The 21548-nt window shown below is 42.3% G+C and overlaps 1 protein-coding gene across 22 annotated transcripts in view; it reads right to left on the bottom strand.

Moving 5' to 3' along the window:
• LOC310767445 (ankyrin repeat and KH domain-containing protein 1-like) overlaps positions 1 to 20589 on the bottom strand; it is an 88078-nt gene extending 67489 nt beyond the window's left edge. For 12 of the 22 annotated variants that reach the window (XM_083624386.1, XM_083624397.1, XM_083624401.1 and 9 more), the window contains exons 1-3: positions 20038 to 20589; positions 4350 to 4503; positions 1198 to 1354 (exon numbers count right to left, since the gene is read on the bottom strand). In XM_083624386.1, coding sequence (XP_083480512.1) covers positions 1198 to 1354; positions 4350 to 4503; positions 20038 to 20331 — 605 coding nt within the window. In that variant the 5' untranslated portion in view covers positions 20332 to 20589. The remainder of the gene's footprint in view (positions 1 to 1197; positions 1355 to 4349; positions 4504 to 20037) is intronic. The other 10 variants (XM_083624404.1, XM_083624405.1, XM_083624389.1 and 7 more) reach the window with 3 other exon arrangements.
• Between the last annotated feature and the right edge of the window lie 959 nt (positions 20590 to 21548).

Raw genomic sequence — 21548 nt, 5'->3', positions numbered from 1 at the left:
GGTGACAAAATTGAAGTATTTTCCTGTAATCACCTTGAAAGGTTGTTTTGTATATTTATATAAAAAATACCAAAAATTAAAAATACACAAAGCTTACATAAATATAAAAATAAGTATACCGTAAATTGACTGTACACCACTTGGTCTTTATATAGCTATGTGGCAGTTCATAGGACAGCACTGGTAAGTCACAATTTCAAAGGCAGCTATATAAATTTCTAATATAGGTAGAAGGATGACTGAGTCATAAGTGCACCAGATTATGTGTTTGTCTTTTTCAGAAGCTTAAATCTTAAAATTGAATAAAGGAAACAACTAAGATTGCAGCATGGTTTTCTGAACATTTTGGCCAAACACTTTAAGAGATGCATATTGTCTTCCATATTGCTGGCTAAGCAGTAAATTTCACAGAAAATATTGTCTATCAAGTTCTCAAGTCATTAAGTGAACACTGTATGAATTAAAAAACATGATGAGAGATTAATCTCTATGCTGACTTTAGCCCAGATTATTTATCTGTATTATGAGAATTAAGGATATTTGAAGTCTACCTGCCACTTAAAAAAACAAAATCCAGCCACTGAAGGCCTAAAGTCAAATTCTTCCAACATGCATGTTTCATCTGATGCAATGAATGTATCTAATGCAAGCAATTTCAGTATTAATGTTCGCACATTCAATTAGTTTTCCCTGTATAGTTTTACCAAGGACAACTATTTGACATTTAATATTCTATGAAGTAATACCTGACCTTCCTTCCTTCCTTTCCTATCAATAAATAAGCCTCATCTTCTGTGCTCCATATTGCCTCATTTCACAACTATCCCATTTTTAAGTTAGCATGAAACTGTATAGATGCAACATATATGTGAATATACTTCATCAATTAACATGTGGAAATATGTCAATTTTGTCTCATGACATTACCTTATCTTGCTACTGAAGCTCTCCAACCCAATTAGAGAATCTCGCCTCTGAATCACATTGAGGGATTGATATGGCTGAAATATTACTTTGGGTAAAGCCCAAAGTGGTCACAATTCAGTTTACATTTCTGAATCTCAGAGACAGAAGCTGATCTAGGCCTATTTATATTGCTTTATTAGATATACCAAGAGCCACTTTATCCACAATCCTCAGCTTTTCAAGTCAAATGCAGATAGAATCAAACCAGATGAACAGGAATTCAATACATACTTGTCCACTTGTCCTGCATTGTGATTGTTCTCTGCTCTCATCCGTGTCAATGCAGCAGCAGCTTCATCCAATGCACAGCTGACAGAAGAAGTCAATCTTCGGAGCACCTCGGGATCTGCGAAGGCTTTACCATCGGCAGTGGACAATTTACCAATCCCTTCAGCGAATGTGCGTTCATCAATCAGGTTAGTATGAAAACCACACAAAAAATGCAGAGACACCATTTTAAACTTCAGCCACATGCACTATTAGTTAAAGTTGTCAGCTGCAAACATGCTAGAAAATTAGAAGCTACTTTGACCCTACTATATCAGGAAGATCAAACAGAACATGGAAAACACAAAGCTAGCTTTAGGACTTGATAATTATTTTTGCGTCCTTAAATTCAACTCTTATGTTCCTGAACTACAAACAGAATGGGAAAATGTCAACGGCATCTGCACTTGATGCTTCAATTTTTTAAAGATGACATAATGAAAATTTATTGAGAATTTTAAAAAAACAACTAAAGTTCAAGTTAGATGCCAATTAAATATAAAGGACAGAACCCTTGGTATCTCGGATGTGGCTATTTAAATGAATCAATCAATAACTGATAAACTTAAGAAGTGTTCTAGATACTTCATTGTACCTTTTGCCGAAACACCATGCTAAAACAAGCATTCAAAATTTACCAGAAGGATTTTGCACTGGGCTATCGGCCACTTGCAACCAAGTGAAGATGCCTAGGCACCAGGAGGGCATGTGACATCTCTACCATCTGGAGATGTGGAATTCTATCGGTTATATTTTATCGGCACAATCAATGAATTTCAGGAACCCAAAAGTCATATTGAAAAATACAACTTTCAAGCCGTCTGGCCCCAAAATGGCAACTAGGCATTCCATTCTGCTGACTGTATATATCTGAGTTTCTAACATTGTGTTAAACTATGTTTTTAAGAATGTTAGAAATATTATGTCAACATTATTTTTCAAGCCACGGGAACTGATTATGAAATTGGCTATCATTTCCTTCTAAAGTCTTTTACACACAACTTAATGGTTCTGTTTGCATATAATGCTAACTATAGTTTAGAGTTACAGAGACAATCCACTTACATGTCTCCCCCTTCCTCTAACATGGATGTGAGGAGTTTAGAAGCTTTCATTTCCAACTTAAACTAACCACAGCTTATTATGATATCTCAACCCAGACAAATTGCAGTTAGTTTTGACTATTGTTAGTGGAAGCTAACAAACTTCAAACCGTGATTTATGAAGCAAGTTTGTTTCAATAATCCACAGCTGATTAATCACCGTTTAGGATTTGGAACTAATTCTCAATTATGCTTAATCCGAAATAGAACCAAAGGCTTCTGACAAGTCACCTCTTAATCCTGACAATGTAACAGGGTAAGAGTAAAATTCCTAGTATGTGGAGCAACCTTGACCCCTTTTAGGACACAAGAGCCCCAAAACAACTGGCTATGGGTTTGTGGCTAGGACAACAACGCTGAGCAGTGACAACCTTCAATTAGAGATCCAGTTTTCCAATTTATTTTCCCCCAGAAATCCAACATTACTGCTTCTGACTAGTCTCTCTAATCCAATAATGCACCACACTGGATCTACACGGACAACTGTATAGCCATTTTCAAAAACAAAACATTTCGTAGTGATCTAGATTTCTCCCCCATCTCCACTGATTATGTGCATGAATAAAGCATCTACTGAAGCTAGGATGTACAAAATTCAGAGCCAGCAGTTTTAGGACTGATGCTTTAGGAGCCAGGGTGCAGCATGTTTTCAATGAGGTTACACGCCCCTGAAGCAGCAGGTGTGCAGCTTCAGGGTACTTCCAGATCCAGTACTGCTCCTGAAAGCTGATGTGGCAGCTGTGTCCCAATAGTTCCTTTTATCAGTTTGATTTAATATACTAGCTGTACCCCTGCCAGGAGGATATGGAACCAATGTTAGGGCACAGGGGGAAAACAGAAAAATTGGGAGGTGGGAGCTATCCTCCCTTGAACATGCCACCCCCCCCAAATCATCTTTGCCTGGTCCTAATAGTTACCTAGTCACTTCAAGTTAGATTACTGCAATATGCCCTTAAAGGCAGCCTAGAAACTTCAACTGATGCAGAATATGGCTGCCATGATTTTGTCTAGAGACATCAGCTTAGATCAGGTTCTCAAACTGTGATCCATGGATGACTTGTGATCTGTGAACTTCATTTAGATGCTCTGTGGTATGTCCAAATCAAATGATCATATTTCAATTTTACTTTATTTTTTATTTCTTATATTGTATTTTATTGTATTGTAATTTGTATTCCATGGAATGTAAAATGTAATACAATAAAATGCAATATAAAAAATAACAGGAATAGAAATAAAATTAAAAAGAATTCGCAATCTAGTACAGTGCATTGAAATTGCTACAACAGGCAGGAAAATCATTAATTGGTCCACCAAGACCACCAGCAATTTTCCAATGGTCCATAGGGGAAAAGTTCGGGAATCACTAGCCTAGATTATATTTGTGTCTAATGTACCATGAAACACCTTTCATTAATATAGGTTGATGCACCAAATGAAATACATCCTAGATGCTCTGGTTAAGGTTACTGGAATGCATTTTCAAAAGGGCTACCTTTACTCCCCACTCTTGTCTGCTTTTTGTCTGCATATTGCAAACTTAAATTATCACTGCTCAATTGACTGACTGCTACAACCAACCATGAATTACTTATTCAGATACAAACTTGAATGAGAGCCTGTTTATACTCCCATTTTTCATTAAACAATATTATCTCAAGATCCCTGAACTCATCACCACTGTGATTTGAAGCATTATTCCTGCATCACTTAGCTCAGATAATTGAGACAGTCTGTGCGAGTAAAACATAGTTTTACACAGCAGCATCTGGGTAAAACCTTATGGAGTACATTGCCTCAATGTCTCGAATTTGACATAAGGGCTTCTAAACTCTTCTAGGCATCCCAAACAAAGTTTTAAACTGTTCAATTCTAGAAACTCAGTTGTGTTCCGAAACTCAACTTCAAGTTGTTAATGTCTGAGCACACAGCAATCTCTGTTCCTCAAGGTCAAAACTAGTGGTTCCACCACCCACAAATAAAACTACTACCAAAATGAAAAAAGAAAACTACCTGCTGCTTCCAGCAAGGCTTCTAGTCTTGCTTGCGTTTCTGGATCTACTGTTCGTAGGTCTGCTCCTTCTGCAGCACTTGACAAAAATATCTCTGATGTTGTTTTAAGCACTGGGTTATCCAGATCTTCTTGGTCCAAAATAAACGACTCAACCTGTTTGAAGACATAGAAGTTAGCTGTTACTTCCTTTTTTATTTAACAAAATTTATTCCAAACCAGAACAAAACTGGATACATTGTGTCAAAGCCACATATTTGATAGCTACATGCATGCATTTTCAAGAACAAATGTTACTGGAGAAGGAAATTTCAGAACACACACTATTAGTTGAACACATTTACAACCATTTTCAAGGTAACGGTAATTTAGACTGTACTGCAAACTAAATTTAGATCACCTATAACTGCTGAACCTGCCAACATTTGGTTCTCCCTAGATGAGAGAAACCTCTCTACTACTTCAGAGACTCGAACCATAATCGCCAACTACAGTTCACTAATCATCTACTTTGGCTTGACAATTTCCCAGGAAAACCAGTTTGAGAAATGCAGATTTTTAGGTGGCATTCATATGCACACTTATTGAGGAGAAAGTCCCACAGAGCAAGGTGGTCTTTACTACCAGGTAACAATACCTAGGGTTGTACTTTTATTTTTCTTCCCTGAAAAGTAAAACTGAAAACTTCCAGAGTCTGTGGTAATAATAGTAATAATTTTATTATTTATACCCCACCCATCTGGCTGGGTTGCCCCAGGCACCCTGGGTGCTTCCAACACATATAAAAACAACCTCTCAAACATTAAAAACATCCTGATACAGGACTGCCTTTGGATGTCTTCTAAAAGTTGCATAGTTATTTGTTGCATAGTTATTTATCTCCTTGACATCTGATGGGAAGGTGTTCCATCTGCCTTGTTCCCTGTAACTTCACTTCTCACCAGAAGGCCCCCTGAGCTGGACCTCAGCTGAATGATGGGGGAGAAGATGCTCCTTCAGGTATACAGGGCCGGGGCAGTTTAGGGCTTTAAAGGTCAGCACCAACACTTTGAATTGTGCTCAGAAACATACAGAGTAGAAGTGAAATTCATCTGTTACCAGTTTAGCAAGCACAGAATGAATATTTTCAAGTCCAGCACCATCCAATATTGAACAAGTGTAATAATTAAACTTACTCAGCAAATGAAGAACTGCCAGTTTATAGAACATTAGTTTTATCATTGAAGCTATAGCAGATTTTCCTCTAGATATTATTCTCGGCAGTCCACAGGCCTACAGCATGTAGACACAATGAGTTTAAGTAACACAAGTAAAAATTTCAGAATAAGAGGTCAAATGCCTGGTTGCATTACATTAAACCTGGGAGCAAAAGAATGGTTCCCCTTTTGCTTTTGATGCCAATTTGGGAAAAGACCGTGAACAAGATGTATCTCTTGAATGACACTATTTATTTTTTTTAATCATCTTCAAATAAACACTCATTTCACCCTATGGAAAAATGTTTTTAGAGCAGGGGTGGCTAAACCTCCAGTCTGGGAGCCTAATACTGATCAAGTAAAATTTTCTCATTAATTTTTCCAGCAGCAACAAAAGGAATATAAAGTAACACAGACACAGCACAAGATAGGTTTGGAAAAAGTTGAACCTCTCCACCCATATTTCCCAATGGGGATGCAAGTTATTCTCTCTTCTGCTGATCTGCATAGAACAGCTGAGGAGAGGGGTGACTTCTGAACACACCCAAAAGGATGGGGGGGGCGTTTTGCCAAGGGTGAGTGACCCCCCCCCAAAAAAAACCAGTGTTAAAAACTCAGATATACAGTGGTACCTCAGGATGGGAATGGGATCCGTTCCGGAGGCCCGTTCGCATCCCGAAGCGAACACAATCCACGACTGCGCGTTTGCGTGTGTCGCGATTCACCACTTCCGCACATGACGTCATTTTGACCGTCTGCGCAAGAGGCAAAACCTGGAAGTAACGTGCTCCATTACTTCCGGGTCGCCGCGGAGCGCAACCCAAAAGTGCTCAACCTGAAGCGTATTCAACACGAGTTATGACTGTATAAGCTAGGCGCCAAACGGCACCTCAAACCTAGATTACAGTCACCACAACAGAATGCCTATTTATAATCTAAACCATTGGTTTTCAACCAGTGTGCTGTGGCACCCTAGGTGCCATGAATGATTGGTCATAGGTGCTGTGGGAAACACTGGCCTGTCCCTCTTTCCTCCCCTCCCTCCCCTAATGCCCTCTTGCATCTCTGCCTCCCAAAGGCTTGCACAGCTATTTGTTGCAGCAGCCCCAAACTGTAGGCAAATGGCGCCTCTGGGGCTGGCCAGCGGGTGCTGGTTGCCAGGAGCTGAGGTGGCCATGGAGTAAGCAAGCAAGCAGGCGAGGAGCCCAGCCTGAGCCAGTCCACCAGCCCTTTCTTTGGAATGGAGAAACAAGTGGGAGGCCAGACAGGCAGGCAGGCGCTGCACCGACCTTTCTTGTGCTTGCTGTGTGCAAGTCCTGCCTGGGAGCTAAGTGCTCGATGCTGAAGGGAAGCCTTTCCGCTATGCAGGCCCAGCAATGCTCGCTGCTGCCAATCAAGGTAAGGTGCTGGCCTCACGTTCACCTTTGGCCAGTCTCCGTTGGGCCACTAAGGTTGGGGACATCCTCTTCCCAGGCCCCTGTGGGGCCGTGTGAGGAGGCATCTCTCTCTGGAGTGGTGGGGGCAGCTCAGAGACCAGGGACAGCAGCAGCGGCTGCCCAGAAGACTCCCAAGGAGTGGGGAAAGGAGAGGAGGCTGAGGGAACACTCCACAAGGGAGGGTGTTCAAAAAAGGGAGAGAGGCTGCCAGCTCTGCAAGCAAGGGGTGACATAACTGGGCTACTGAGTCCCACAGGGGTGCCACAGAAAGAATGTAGTTGGTCAAGGGAGCCATGAACTCAAAAAGGTTGAAAACCTCTAATCCAGCAGTTCTCAACCCGTGGGTCCCCAGAGGTTGTTGGACTACAACTCCCATCATCCCTGAGCTCTGGCCTTGCTAGCTAGGGGTGATGGGAGTTGTAGTCCAACAACCTCTGGGGACCCACAGGTTGAGAAAGGCTGCGTCTAATCTAAACAGTATTGCTTGACTGTACTTTGCTCTTATAATAATTCACTTGTCCTAGTATGCAAGAAGGAGAAACAGAGTGAAAATGGAAATGGTATTAACTATACGCTAGGGCATGGATTTTTAAACTGTGGTCTCCGAGTTCCACATTTGGGTTTTCTGTGAAAAGGCTGCAACACAGTCAAATATATTTGTACTCAGCCCGGCACTAACTTTCCTTGATGCAATGATCGAGGACTAAGATGCCCAGCATCCATGATTCATGTGGCAGCACAGAAGCATATGATGTGCGTATTTTGCTGCACACAAGTCAACTGGCTCGATGGAGATGTCAGTCACCAACCTGACACCTAGAAATATCTATGTAGTCGCAATTGAACCCATGCTAGTAGCAAAATGTGCCTGGCGCCCAATGAATTTCAAACACTGCAAAAAAGGTTACGTCATCTGTTTTATAGTGTGCATCATTACAAGCACAGATTTTCTGTTCAAAGGATTAGCAAGGATGTTTAACCAGGAGCAGCAAAAAGGATTCTGCTTTTTTGTATGTTGGGTGTAGAAGATGTATTTGGGATTAGGTGTGTAAATAAGTACCATTATAGACCAAGGTTTCTGCATTTAACTTTCAACTAGTTTTTAGTTTAGTTTTTTATGCTGTAAACCGCCCTGTAACCTTAGATCATAGAGCAGTATATAGATTTAATACAAAAGTAAACAAACTGCATATGGATTCATACATATCAATCTAAATAGATTAACTTGAGAGAAATCCCCATCAATTTCTCTGAAATTTAATTGAAAGTTGGTGTAATTAACATTGAGTCTTAAGCCTATTTTAGTTGGAAAGATCTCCAATATTTATGAATAAACTTGGAGTTTCAGTATGAACAATAAAGAAAGCCATACCAAAAATGTTCAGGAATAGAGCCGAGAACACCCTGATGCAGATCAATATGCTGGTACATTTTATACTTACAAGAGATTAAAAACTTCACTATTCTTGGCCATGAGATGCCATGTGTTTTTAAAAAAACAAAACAAAACAAAAACCTTAAAAAGGCCCAGGCTAGAAAAGTCTCCATTCCCTTAAGTTCTTGAATTGGCATAGAGTTCAGAATTAAAGGTTTTAATGTCTTAATCAAGGACAAATTTGTTTTTACTGACAAAAACAATTTGAAAAAATCAATTTCTGCTCTCTACATAGTAAGTTTCCCATCTTCCCTTATTTGACAGGTACTTATGTAATTTGAAATCATGGGACTGTATCCAATGCTCCCAGTAGACCCACTAAAGCCAATGGACCTTACTAGTCATTAATTTCAATGGGTCTGCTCTGAGAAGGATAAGCACTGGATACAACCCACAGTTCCCAGACCTTTTCCAAATCTTATCTGGCCACTTCAGATGTAACTGTAAACCAGTTATTCATTAAGACTAAAACTCTACGTATGTCTACTCAGAACTAAGTCCTATTGAATTCTTGTTATTTTACCTAGTACAGGGGTCCTCAAACTTTTTAAACGGGGGGCCAGTTCACTGTCCCTCTGACACTGTTGGGGGGCGGACTATAGTTTGAAAAAAATATGAACGAATTCCTATGCACACTGCACATATATTATTTGTAGGGCACAAAAAACAGGAAAAACAATACAATATTTAAAATGAATGATTTTAATCAACATAAACATATAAGTATTTCAATGGCAAGTATGGGCCTGCTTTCTCCTCAAACCATGTGAAATCTGACCCCACAAACCTGACCCCCTCCCAGGTCACCTTGCATCAGGGCAGCTGGCTTAGCAGAGCCTAAGCTACAAGAGCGGGTCACTGACAGCTTGAATTTGCACAAGCCACTCTCTCTCTTGGCTTTAGCCGTCACCTCTCCTGTCTGCAATGGGGGGTGGGGTGGGAAATAACACTGGCCTACCCTACAGGGTTACTGTAAGGATTACATAACCATAATACCATAAGCAAAGCAAAGCTGCTCCTGACAGCAGTCTCCCCAGCACAGAATCCGCTCAGCTCCCTCCAGTGTTTTGCAACCCCCTAATAAAAAAGGGGAACTCACACCCCCAAACAACTGCTTTGCTTTTCACATAAACACCCGCCTTATAAAAAGTTCAGCCCCTGTCACATCAACACATCCCATATACTCTGTCTGGACAACCGCCAGCCCCCTCCAAAAGCCGTAACCCCTTCCCACCAGTTCTGGCTCAAAAAGTGGATTCTCAACATCTTCCCCCCCCCCAAAAAAAACCCCAACACACTTCCGCCTTCCCAAACTTCACCCTACAAAACTAGCATATTCATTGCTGATGGTAGGGGAGATCTCTTGGAAGAGCTATGCCAGGCACAGGCAAACTCGGCCCTCCAGATGTTTTGGGACTACAACTCCCATCATCCCTAACCACTGGTCCTGTTAGCTAGGGATGATGGGAGTTGTAGTCCAAAAACATCTGGAGGGCCAAGTTTGCCTATGCCTGCGTTATGCAATTTGCTTTGCAGCCAAAAGCTTTTTTTAAAAAAACCACCCACAGATCTTGAATTAAAGCCGCTGCCGCTTAAAAGCACCTCATGTTTGAGACCCGTATTTTCTGACAATTTACAAAAGAAGCGCATTTTAACAAAGCCACCTCCTCCTCTTCCTGCCTGCCTTCCGCATGATCTAACCATGATCTTTGCCCAGCAAGCCCCACATGGACGACGAGAAGGAAGGAGAAGAGGGAGGTCATCTTCCCTGAGATGGACTGGGCTCCGCAGGCGCCTCCTCCCTACGGTGTCTGGGCCGAGTTCTTTGCTGCAGCAGCATGCTGCTGCTGGCTGAGATCCGGGGAGACCCATTAGACAGCAGCAGGTTCTGCAATTGCCGGGCGGGCTGGGTTCAGGACCCTGGAGGGCTGGATGTGGCCCGCTGACTGTAATTTGGGGGCCCTGACCTAGTACATCAATCCATGTCATTAGTATAGTATAGTATAGTGGCTGAAGGGATGTAAGCCTTAATTTCCTGCCACCTGAAGATGACCCTTATCTTTCTCTGGTTGTATATTCTGCTCTGAACAACTAAATTTGGTATTCCCTGAAGCACAAAAAAGCAACCATGTTGGTCCATTTAAAAAAAACCCTCCAAAATCCATAGTTGGGCAATATTTTTATTAGGAACAGCCAAATTGTCACAAAAAGCATTTTGTAGCAAACTTTTGAATTCTCCTGATCCCTTGTCCCTCACCATCACTTTGTGTAGCAGCTGACTAAGGGTTCGTTTTCCTTCCAATTACAGTCATACCTCGGGTTAGATGTGCTTCAGGTTGAGTGTTTTCAAGTTACGCTCCGTGGTGACCCAGAAGTAAGGGAGCACGTTACTTCTGGGTTTTGCCGCTCGCGCAGATGCTCAAAATGACGTCACACGCATGCGCGAAAGCGGCAAAAAGCAGCCCACGCATATGCATCTTACGTTTTACTCAGGATGCGAACGGGGCTCCAGAACAGATCCCGTTCACATCCAGAGGTACCACTGTAACTGTGCAACACCTTCCTCATATTCAATTAAAACACACAATGACTATAGAATTCTGCCTTCCAGACTCCATGTCGAGACCTTCCAACCAGATCATCCAAGACACCTGGGTCACACTTTCATATTGTTATGCTCATAGTCAATACACACAGTTAGCATAGGCTTGAAGAAAGTAGAGATGACCATTTGGTCTTAACATGGCTAAAGGCTTAATGGTTAACATCAGGTTGTTGGGTTTTTTTAAAAAAGGCAACTTGAATAGCCCTCTCCATCAACCATTTCAGATATACCACTCCACTGCAATATGGACTTCCAAGATATAGACACTAAATCTCTGCAGGAGTGTTGGCAACCAAAATATTCAGATCACAATACAGTCGTACCTTGGAAGTCGAACAGAATCCGTTCCGAAGTCCATTCAACTTCCAAAATGTTTGGAAACCAAAGTGTGGCTTCTGATTGGCTGCAGGAAGCTCCTGTAGCCAACCGGAAACTGCGCTGGATGTTCGACTTCCAAAAATCGTTCGAAAACTGGAACACTCACTTCCAGTTTTCAATCATCCGGAAGCCATACAAGTTCCAAGGCGTTCAGCAACCAAGGTAACAACTGTACTTGAAGTTTGTAACATGTGACTACACCCTTTAGTTTCATTTGGAATTATGTCAGGAAAGACTCCTTTAACTAAATTGATTCCCTCCTTCCCAAAGGCTATTCTAGAGTGCAACCACACTGCACTAATTTGACTGGGACCACAGTAAGGTACAAGGACTTCCAGGTCAGGAGGCTTGCTACCTGGAACATGAAAATGACAAATAAACCTTAACATATTCATGCAAAACCTTTATTAGGCAAACCAAAGTGTCACAAAATAGCGCAAAAAGCTTGAAGGTTCTTCAGAACTCTTCATTAGGAAAGATGGTAAACAAAGTAAGTTCTTTAAAACATTAGAGAATTGTCTAATAGTTTACTATTATTGTTTAAGGATACCAGGTATACGTAGTTTTGAGTCCCTTCCAACTATGCAATTCTATGAAGTTAAGGCTGGCATGGCAGTGACAAATATTTTATATCAATACCAAAGCATCATCATGTTTTTGGTATAATCTGCCAGGTAACTCATCCTATTCATTAGAACCAAGGTTTTCAACCAGTGTGCCATGGTACCTTGAGGTGACTTGAATGATGCCCAGGGACGCAGCAAGTAGTCCCATCCCCCGTCCCTCCTTTGATGGGGGGGGGGGGAACCACATGGCTTCCAACACAAAGCTGGAAACTCCCTACTCAGACAAATGAGATGAACTTCTTTACTTTTTCATGTATGACCGTGCTATGTGAAGCCGGTCACTTTCGAAAGAGTGCTGCCCAAGTGTGTACCTCTCTAGCACATCTCTATGATTCCAGCTGCTGAGGGGGGATGAGAGGGAAGCCTGCAAGCAGGGGAGGAGGGAAGCAGATGGTTCATGGGGCCAGTGTGGCAAGAGTGAGGCAATGGTTGAACCCGGCAAGGTAACTTCTTCCTGCCAGGGCTGCAGCCAGTGTAAGCCCTACTTGGCAATAGACCCATTGGTAGATAGTGGGGCAGCCTCGACCTGCTGAGCCCAGTGCATTCTGCTCTTGAGCAGTACTTTGCTAGGCAAAGCCTATCTTTATCCTCCTCATAATCATTACTGGGTTGCTGGCAGTGTTGAGTCCTGCTCAAGAGGAAACCCACTGAAATAGGTGGGTAATAGATGGGCAATAAACTGCAATAAATAATACTATCCAAGAGGAGACCTACTGAAATTGATGGGTATGGCTGACTCAGGGGTCACTGACCTCCAATGGGTCTTCCCTGAGTAGGAGAATACCTTTTTATATTGGGTTGTAGCCAGTGTTAATCTTACTCAGTGTCGGCCCTTTGAAATTGATGGCTATGACTGATGGTATCAATGATTTCCAGTGAAGCCAGTTGGGGATTAGAACACAGCAAGACAGAGCTCCTCAGCAACCTTCAAAACCAAGTAAGGATGGGAGGGGGCATCCGCTTGTAAGTGGTGATTCCCCTGTATCCTACAGGGGAGCTGAAGAAAGAATGTGGTTGGTCAAGGGAGCTGTGGACGCAAAAACGTTGAAAACCTCTACATTAGAGCAAGCAAGTCTACCTCTCATTCTAATACAGTGGTACCTCGGGTTAACTACTTAATTCGTTCCAGAGGTCCGTTCCTAACCTGAAACTGTTCTTAACCTGAAGACCACTTCAGCTAATGGGACCTCCTGCTGCTGCCACGCCGCGATTTCTGTTCTCATCCTGAAGCAAAGTTCTTAACCCGAGGTACTATTTCTGGGTTAGCAGAGTCTGTAACCTGAAGCGTCTGTAACCTGAAGCATATGTAACCCAAGGTACCACTGTATTAGAAGAGACATGCCTAAAATACAAAATAAATACAAAACAAATCATGGCAACAAATAAATATAAGGATATTCTAAGTATGTGCAGCCCTACTGTCACTACCTCTCTGCTTCCCCTGGTTAACAAATGGTACCTCCCCCCCTTGCCCTGCTGGCCCTAAATATCATTAAGCATTACTTTGGCAGCAAAAGGTAGCCAGGATTCTCTAAGATTTTTAACCAGTTGGGTTGATGTAACACTGAGATGAAGTTAGAATAGATTAAGTATTTTAGCTGTTGTATGTTTTAAAGTATGGTTGTGGTTTTATTTCTTGATTTTATTGTTTTATCCTTTTGTATACCCCTTTGAAGTTTGTTTGTTTTCAATCAAGTAAGGTAAAAATTTTATGGAGTAAATAAATAAGAAAAATAATTATGTGTGCAAAAGTTCTAACAGGATTCAGCACTGGACAAGTGTAACTGGATAAGTTTTAAAGACTTGAAAAATATTTTGTAACATTTTGGTGAAGTTTTATCAAGAGAAGGGAGACAACAATTTTGCTTTGAAACTATTATAACAATTTGATTCAAAAAGCTATCACTGTTTCAACAAATTCTGCAGTGATGATGAGGATTTCAGAAAAATATATATTTCTTAATAAACATTTTCATGAAATTAATCTGACATGCTGAATGGATACAATAATGAAGTGGGCACGCAGTAATTAGCATTTTTCAGACAACTATCCCAAGAAAGCATACATACTTAATATAAATCAGGGTGGATAAAAATCAATGATTTTTTTAAAGAAAATTTAAAAAATGAGATTTTTTTAATTCAAATCTGATTTTTAAGATAAAATGCTTTTGGAGGAAAAATCTTTCTCAAGATAGTTTTCTATTTAAGTTACATCAGGGGTCAGCAAACTTTTTCAGCAGGGGGCCAGTCCACTGTCCCTCAGACCTTGTGGGGGGCCGGACTATATTTTTTTTTTTTGGGGGGGGGACAAATTCCTATGCCCCACAAATAACCCAGAGATGCATTTTAAATAAAAGGACACATTCTACTCATGTGAAAACACCAGGCAGGCCCCACAAATAACCAAGAGGTGCATTTTAAATAAAATGACACATCTACTCCTGTAAAAACACGCTGATTCCCGGACCGTCTGCAGGCCAGATTGAGAAGGCAATTGGGTTGGATCTGGCCCCTGGGTCTTAGTTTGCCTACCCATGAGTTACATTATAGTCCAAAGGCTATTCATCAGGAAATAAAGATTTGTTTTAAGTTTTTCATGTGTGCTAATACTCAGTCTAAGTTTGTTTGTTTTTTCAATCGTTTAACCACATCAGTTCACAAACATGGATACATATGCTATAATGTTATTGTTTTAGTTAAATAAATTGTTTAAATTGTTATTAAGGAAATGATTATTTTTCTCCTTCCAATAAAGTACAGCAGAAAAGTTGTCCAAATATAAACAATAATTTCATAATTACCTGTCTTTGTATTTCTGATAGTATAACCAAATCAGTGATTTTTGATATAACTGTAAAAACTACTACGAAAATTTATTATTCCAAAAATGAAACCTTTATCTGGTTGTAAATATTAAGATTATACCAGCAAGAATGAGTCTTTTTGTAGAAAAATCATTTAAATCAAGTCTTACTGACTAGTGATTTAAATTGATTTGATTTAAATCAAATCAAATCCACCCTGACATAAATGCATAGCTCTCTGAGTGTATTGAAATTTACAATTATGTTAACTATTTATTTATATAAATTACATTAACAGGCCTTGCTTCTTTTCTTAAAATATACACAATATAAATAAGAGTGAGTATGAGTTGTCATGTGTTAATATTTACAATTATTCCAACAGAAATGTTTTCCAAGTAAAGCTTTGAATATGCTTGAATAAAACATTTAAATTACATTATGAGCCCATTATTGAATCCTGGTCCCTAATTAAATATTTTGGTTCCAATGCTTTGGGGTTTTTTTGAAAAACATTAGATTTCTATAGTATTTTAGTCCAAATCAAGCATGCTAAGTCAGATGCCAATTGGGCACTAAGACATTTTCAATTCAGAATTTTCAAAAAAAACTAACATGCTGAAATGCTGTAAAGTTTTATTCACCAGGATAGGATAATTTATTCTTAAGATATAGGACGGAACCAACTTCGTCAACAATTCTGGAGCTGTAGTAGATGTGTATTAAATAGGCCAAAATCTACTTGATCAGCAAAAGCCTTAAAAAAAACTTATTTTCAATGGCACGTGGTGCTATTTGATTTAAGGAAAATAACACTGTTAAAGTAGCATATAAAAGGATCAATTGTTACAAGAACACAAACACAGTTAGTCCTTACTGGCTGGTAAAGTAAGTTCTTGGGTCATGATGATGCCTTTTCTTCACCTCATTAGGATATTTCAAGCAGCCTATCTATAAAATTGAAAATTTGCTTTTGGTAGTTAAAACTATTCTAGCTGGTGACTGAGGGGAAATGTCTTATCAGTCAATGCCTCGATTAATATGCCTTGATACAGGGAAATCTCTAAATTAATTTTGAAATCTACAAACTTATTTCCAGCCTAATAAAATTGCTGTAATGGTGTTTTGCAACTATTTTCAAGGATGTGAAGGGCCCAGGGGCATTAAGTGATTTATAAGTCAAACATAGCAACTTGAATTGTACGCAGAATGCAAGAGAGCCAATCATATCCTGCTCCCAGCTACCTCCTGCTACAAGGACCAATGTTACTATGTTCTACACTTGTTGTAGCCACCAAAAAGTCTTCAAATGGCAACCCTTGCACTGAGTGCACTCCAGCTGTCTAGCCTTTAAAATACAGGTATGAATAATAGTAGTTAGGTCCATTAATCAAGGATTGTAGGCTTTTTTTATCAAATGAAGTTGGATGAGTACACCCCCAAAGCTATGAATATCCAAGGGTAGCTGAATCGCCAGCCAAGAGTCACTGCACTGTTAGCTGAATCAGGCTAGAAATGTAAGAATGTGATTCACATCTGAACTAAACAGACCAACACCAGAGAATGAAACTCTCATACATTTTAAAACAATGAATACGGGGAGAAGACCAATTGCAGCAAAGCATCTAACAAGCGGGAGCCTCAGAAGACTAGAATACCTTTCCAGTTTGCCCTTGTCTCTATATTGTAGTCTACCAGTATGACTACTGTGATCCTGGCTTATTTTCCTGATTTAACAAGGAGCACCAGCTTAATGCAAGTCAGGATCTTCACACCAGAGGTGGCACACAACAGAAGTTGAAGAGCACTTGGCCCTGATGCTCATTCCTGGCTTCATAAACCAGGGTTTATAAAGCCTCATATGATCACACAAGACAGACTATAGGCGAAGACCAAAGGTACTGCTTCAGAATTCCAACTGTAAATGTACAATGGACATTTAAAGAAAGTACGGCACAACTGTAACACATCTATTATTTTCTTAATCATCTTAGATTAAGGTATAAATATGCCAGTAATTACTGTGCAATCCTAACCATGCCAACTCAGTAGTCCCACTGAATTAAATGGGCTTACTCAAAGGTAAAAAGTTTCAGATTGCAGCCCTATTCTACTCTTCACAGGCAGATTATACAAAGATCCCATTTCCCCCAGATATCTTTGGGAGCCAATGAAAAGTTAGGAGGCAGCAAGTGGAGCAGAGCCATAACCTGCATTGACCCCAAATATATTTTCAAGTACACATTAATGTTCTCCCATGCAAGTGAATGGTTTCTCTTCACCCATAAATAGTACACTGCAACCTCCTATCCCTGACACTATGAATCCAGGTTTCCACTGACAGGGAGAACCACCCATCCTCACACTACCTTCTACCCTTCCCCAGACAGATATTTCAGTTCTATAATCATGATAGTCAAGTCTTCCCTAACTATAGCACCTATTTCCCCCTCACAACACAAATTTACTTCCCCTTTAAGTTTCTTATCTGTTCCATATAAGTACAATTTTCTGAAATACATTTCAAATAATGGATTTCTGCTCCTTTCTTTGCTTCCCAAACCAACTGTTCACAAGACTGCAAAGGGAAAAAAGCCTTAATCCCCCCCCCCCCCCGATTTAGTACAACTGACATATTCTTAAAACTGCCATATGACCAAATCAGGCCATTCTTCACCATACTTTAGTTATTTCTTTTCTCCACAACATGTAATATAGAGGGCTTTTGAACTATATGAGAATTAGGACTTCTACCAAATACTGGAAAATGTTTTTCCACTTGCAAAACCTCACAACCGGATAAGGTTTTCTGGCCATAAATCTATAGAAATATTTTTAATGAACATACTATTCAGTATTAGGACACCAAGTATGTGGTGCAGTTAATTATTTGCATGTAAGAGCCAATTTTAAAAAACTTCTATCCTAGTTTGATCAGCATAATCTATGAGAACTCAAATTTATAAATACGTTTCTTATTGCCCAATTGTTTATTATTGAAAATAAGGAGTTGTGTACAAATCTAGAGAATAAATGAACACATTATATTAAAGCAATGGTGGGCTCTTTGGAAAAAGTTTATTAGAGCTTATTCAGTAAGATTATCAGTAATAGATGAAATTTCTTTGGAAAGCAGCTGGACTGCTGATTGTGTTCTAGGACATACTTTCTTTGCTAAAATAGATGTGATGGCAGCAAACCTGCTTAGAGGAGCCAAATCACAAACAGCACGGGGTCCAGGTTATAGACCAAAATAGGGAACACAGGTTGGATGGAGGTTCTGAACTTCCCCCCACCCATGATTTACCTACCCAGGGTTTGCTGCCCTAGTTCTCCCCCTCAGCCAAACTTCAACACTGGAAGTTGGGGAGAAAAGTGCCTGGTGAAGGGTGAAAGGAAAAGGCAGGCACAAAAACTATTTAGTTCTTATCTTCTTTTCTCTTTTGCTCTAAAAGCCAATTTTGCACCCCAGTTTACAACTGCCCAGATCCAAATCTAAAACAAGTCTGCCATAGTTGCATCTCATTTTGCCCTCAATAGACACAGGACAATGGTGAGGCCCAATTAACTCCCTCAAACTCCCTAATCCATGCATGGGTGCTGTTTGGACAGCAACAAAATGAACTTTTGAGGAAGACAAGTTAAAGTCGGAAGTGTTCCCTAATGACAGAAATGCTGAAACAGAATGGGAATATGCAAACAGAGGAATACTGAGTGACAGTCATGAAGGTAAGGGAATGAAAAGCTTGTATTTGAAATGAAAGAAACCAAATTTCTCCATTACATCCTCCCTCCCTTTGCTTCACCCACTAGACAGACTAAACTCTCTTGGAGTCATGATTCATCTTTTCAAAGTGTTTAAATACCACATGTCCCAAGTCCCCAGGCAAAAATGATCTGAAGATTCCCCCCAACACAAATTCTCCAATTATGAGAGCTAAAAACCTATTTTTAATTGAAAATTGGTCTTTAAAATTCAAGTAGCATCCTGTAAGTTATGCATAGGTGCCTTCAGAACCACTCTGCACTTGCCACAGATATTAGTAAAATCACTTATTTTATGCTAGTTTAAAAGCATCTTTTATTTTAAAAGCATACTGAGTAAATCCCTACAAAATAATGTTGTGAAAAGGTTGAAAGGATAGTTTCCAAAGAAAAAAAGTAAACAATGCAAGAAATTAAAACAGATGTTCCCAGATACTAAAAACAGTATATTTACTTCTATCACCAACAGGGACTTTCTGACCAATCTTTAGAAGTTAAACAAGCATTTCTGCAAGTCCACATTTCTCTCAGATATGTGAAAAAAATTATTTTTCACCAGAGGCAATGTAGCAAGTGAATATTTCAAAACTTACTTTCTTTCACATGAATTATTGTGTTAGAAAGCAGAAATATTATATTGCAACTGAGGGAGAAAAGCAATTTTCTTATAACCCTCCATCGCTACTGGAACACATTTAAGTGTAAATGGGGCAAACCACACTGTGACTTCACGAAACTTCCAGGAATTTTGTATGGAGATTTGAAAAATACTCAAGTTTCGCCTTATTTACTGTGCAGGTGCAGTGCAGACATTTGTGCCAGCAAAACGCACACCTGGAATAAGCACCACAGTCTACCTACCACAGCAGAACTACGAGAACCAAACAGGCTTGTCGTCCCCAAAAACTGATGGAAGCATTTGAAATGCGATTTACTATTCCCACCGATGTCTCAAAGCGAGCCTTGAGGAGACGCTAATAAGCCATCAGCACTTTCTATAATAAAATTACTCCTTGCAGGCCACGGGCGGGCGAGAGGGCAGGGAGGACGGCGCGGCAGAAGAGCGCTTCCGCCATCATCCGGACCCAAAAGCAGGTACGGAGCGGCGGGGGGGGCGCAGCGAGACGGGACATGCTCGATGTTTTGTCTTCGCTTTAGTTGTTTTATCTCACAATGAACAAAGAAGGGGGGGCACTGCTTACATTAAAACCGGGGGGGGGGAGGCAGGCAGGCGTGAGTGGGGGGCGCCGCGCGCATCTGGGTGGGTCTCCACCCTCCTTTATTCCGGGGCCGGCCTGCAAGGGAGGCTTCTGAAGCCTGACGGGCGGGGCTGGTACCCAAGCGCGGGAGGGAGCTCCGTTCGAGACGGCACCCTCCGGCCCCTCCTCCTCCTCCAGCTCCAGCCTGGCGGGAGCGAAGGCCTACCTCTCCCTGCCTCTCACCTCAGACACCTCGTCCTCGTCGCTGCCGGACCCACCGCCGCCCCCGCTTCTCAGCACAGCGGCCGCCAGTTTAAAGTCGAGGGCGGCGGCGGCCCCGGCCTCCCCCGAAGTTGTTGCCGGCCCTGCCGGCCCACAGGGCCCGGCCTCGCCGAAGAGGCGCACGGCCCGCAAGCCCAGCGGGTTAGGCCCGGCCGTGGAGGCCTCGACGATGGCGGCCGGGGCAGCGCGGGGCGTCACCGAGTCTATCTCCTCATCGCCGGCGGGGGTCGGGGCGGCCGTGCCGTCCGTGAGCATCGCGCGCCGATCCAAGCTTAAGCCCGTGGGAGGAGGGGAGGGGGAAACGCCGTCTCCGTCCCCTCACAGCAGCAGCGCCACTAACTTCTCACACCCTACCTAACCCGCAGCCACCGCAATGCCCTCACCAATCCTTTCCCCTGTTCCCATTGGCCATATATTTCTAATGGCCCAGCGCCATTCGACGCGGTACCTGTCACTCTGCGCCTTCGTCAGGCGCTACCTCACCCTCCCACCACCAAGATGCTTTGAGAGTACACGTCGAGGCGGTTTAGACTGCCCGCCCACCACCTTTAGGCTTGTACGCTCGCTTCCTGAAAGTGCCTCGGTATTACTAGGCCGTTCGCCTGTCAATCAAATACTGTCTTGGAACCTTGCTATCTGAATGGACAGAAGTGCAGTCAGTCGAGATACCCTTAAGCCTGATTGTGCAGAGCGCGCGTCAATCATGCCGTGCTCCTCTTGGCGGCGTTCGATTGGCTTGGGCCTCCCTTTCGTTCCCACCTTCCCCCCTTTCAAGTTGTGGTCTCCGTCAGGGAGGACAGACTCCCCCGCCTCAAAACAGGGCGTATTGATTGGAAGCAAGGTGTGCATGTTAATTGTAAGGTCAACCTGTAACGGTCCACCTGCCTTTCCACCGCTCCGCGGGCCACTCCGTGGCGGGGAAAGTGATTGGGCGAGGCGCATGTCAGTCACGGGGACCAGAGGTCTGGTTCTCCGCCAACCTCCATCCCGCAGAAAAGCTTCCGAGTTGCCATTTTGTATGAGTTCCCCCCTCACGCGCCGCCCGGATCCGCAGGCGATCCAGAAGCAGAACAGGGCAGCCTCTGGCCCTCGGCTTGCCTTGCGAAGGCGGCGGGCCCCAAAGGGCTCGCTCGACCTCAGTGCGGGGAAGCCAGGAGCTTCCGCGGACGAGAAACAAAGGTCGCCGGGTGCCCCAAGCACCCGCGCTGTCGCTCCCCCGGCCGCATCCTGCGCCCACCTCCGCGCCACACGCCCCTGGACTCCCCAGGGACGAGGATCCCGTAGTCCTTGTGGCGTCTCTGACTCTCCCCGGTCCAGCCAAGCATGCCCAGTGGGCAGGGACAGGTGGGAGGTGGGAGCAGAGCCGGCCCACCCATGAGGCAAGGTGAGGCGACGGCCTCTGGCGGCAGAATCCATGGGGCGGCAGGTCCCAATGTGGACCTCTATCCCCACCCCGCACCTGTGTTCCTGGT

The sequence above is a fragment of the Podarcis filfolensis genome (assembly GCF_964270895.1).
Source record: "Podarcis filfolensis genome assembly, chromosome: 7".
Taxonomy (NCBI): Eukaryota; Metazoa; Chordata; class Lepidosauria; order Squamata; family Lacertidae; genus Podarcis; species Podarcis filfolensis.
This window is presented reverse-complemented; position numbering and strand designations above follow the sequence as displayed.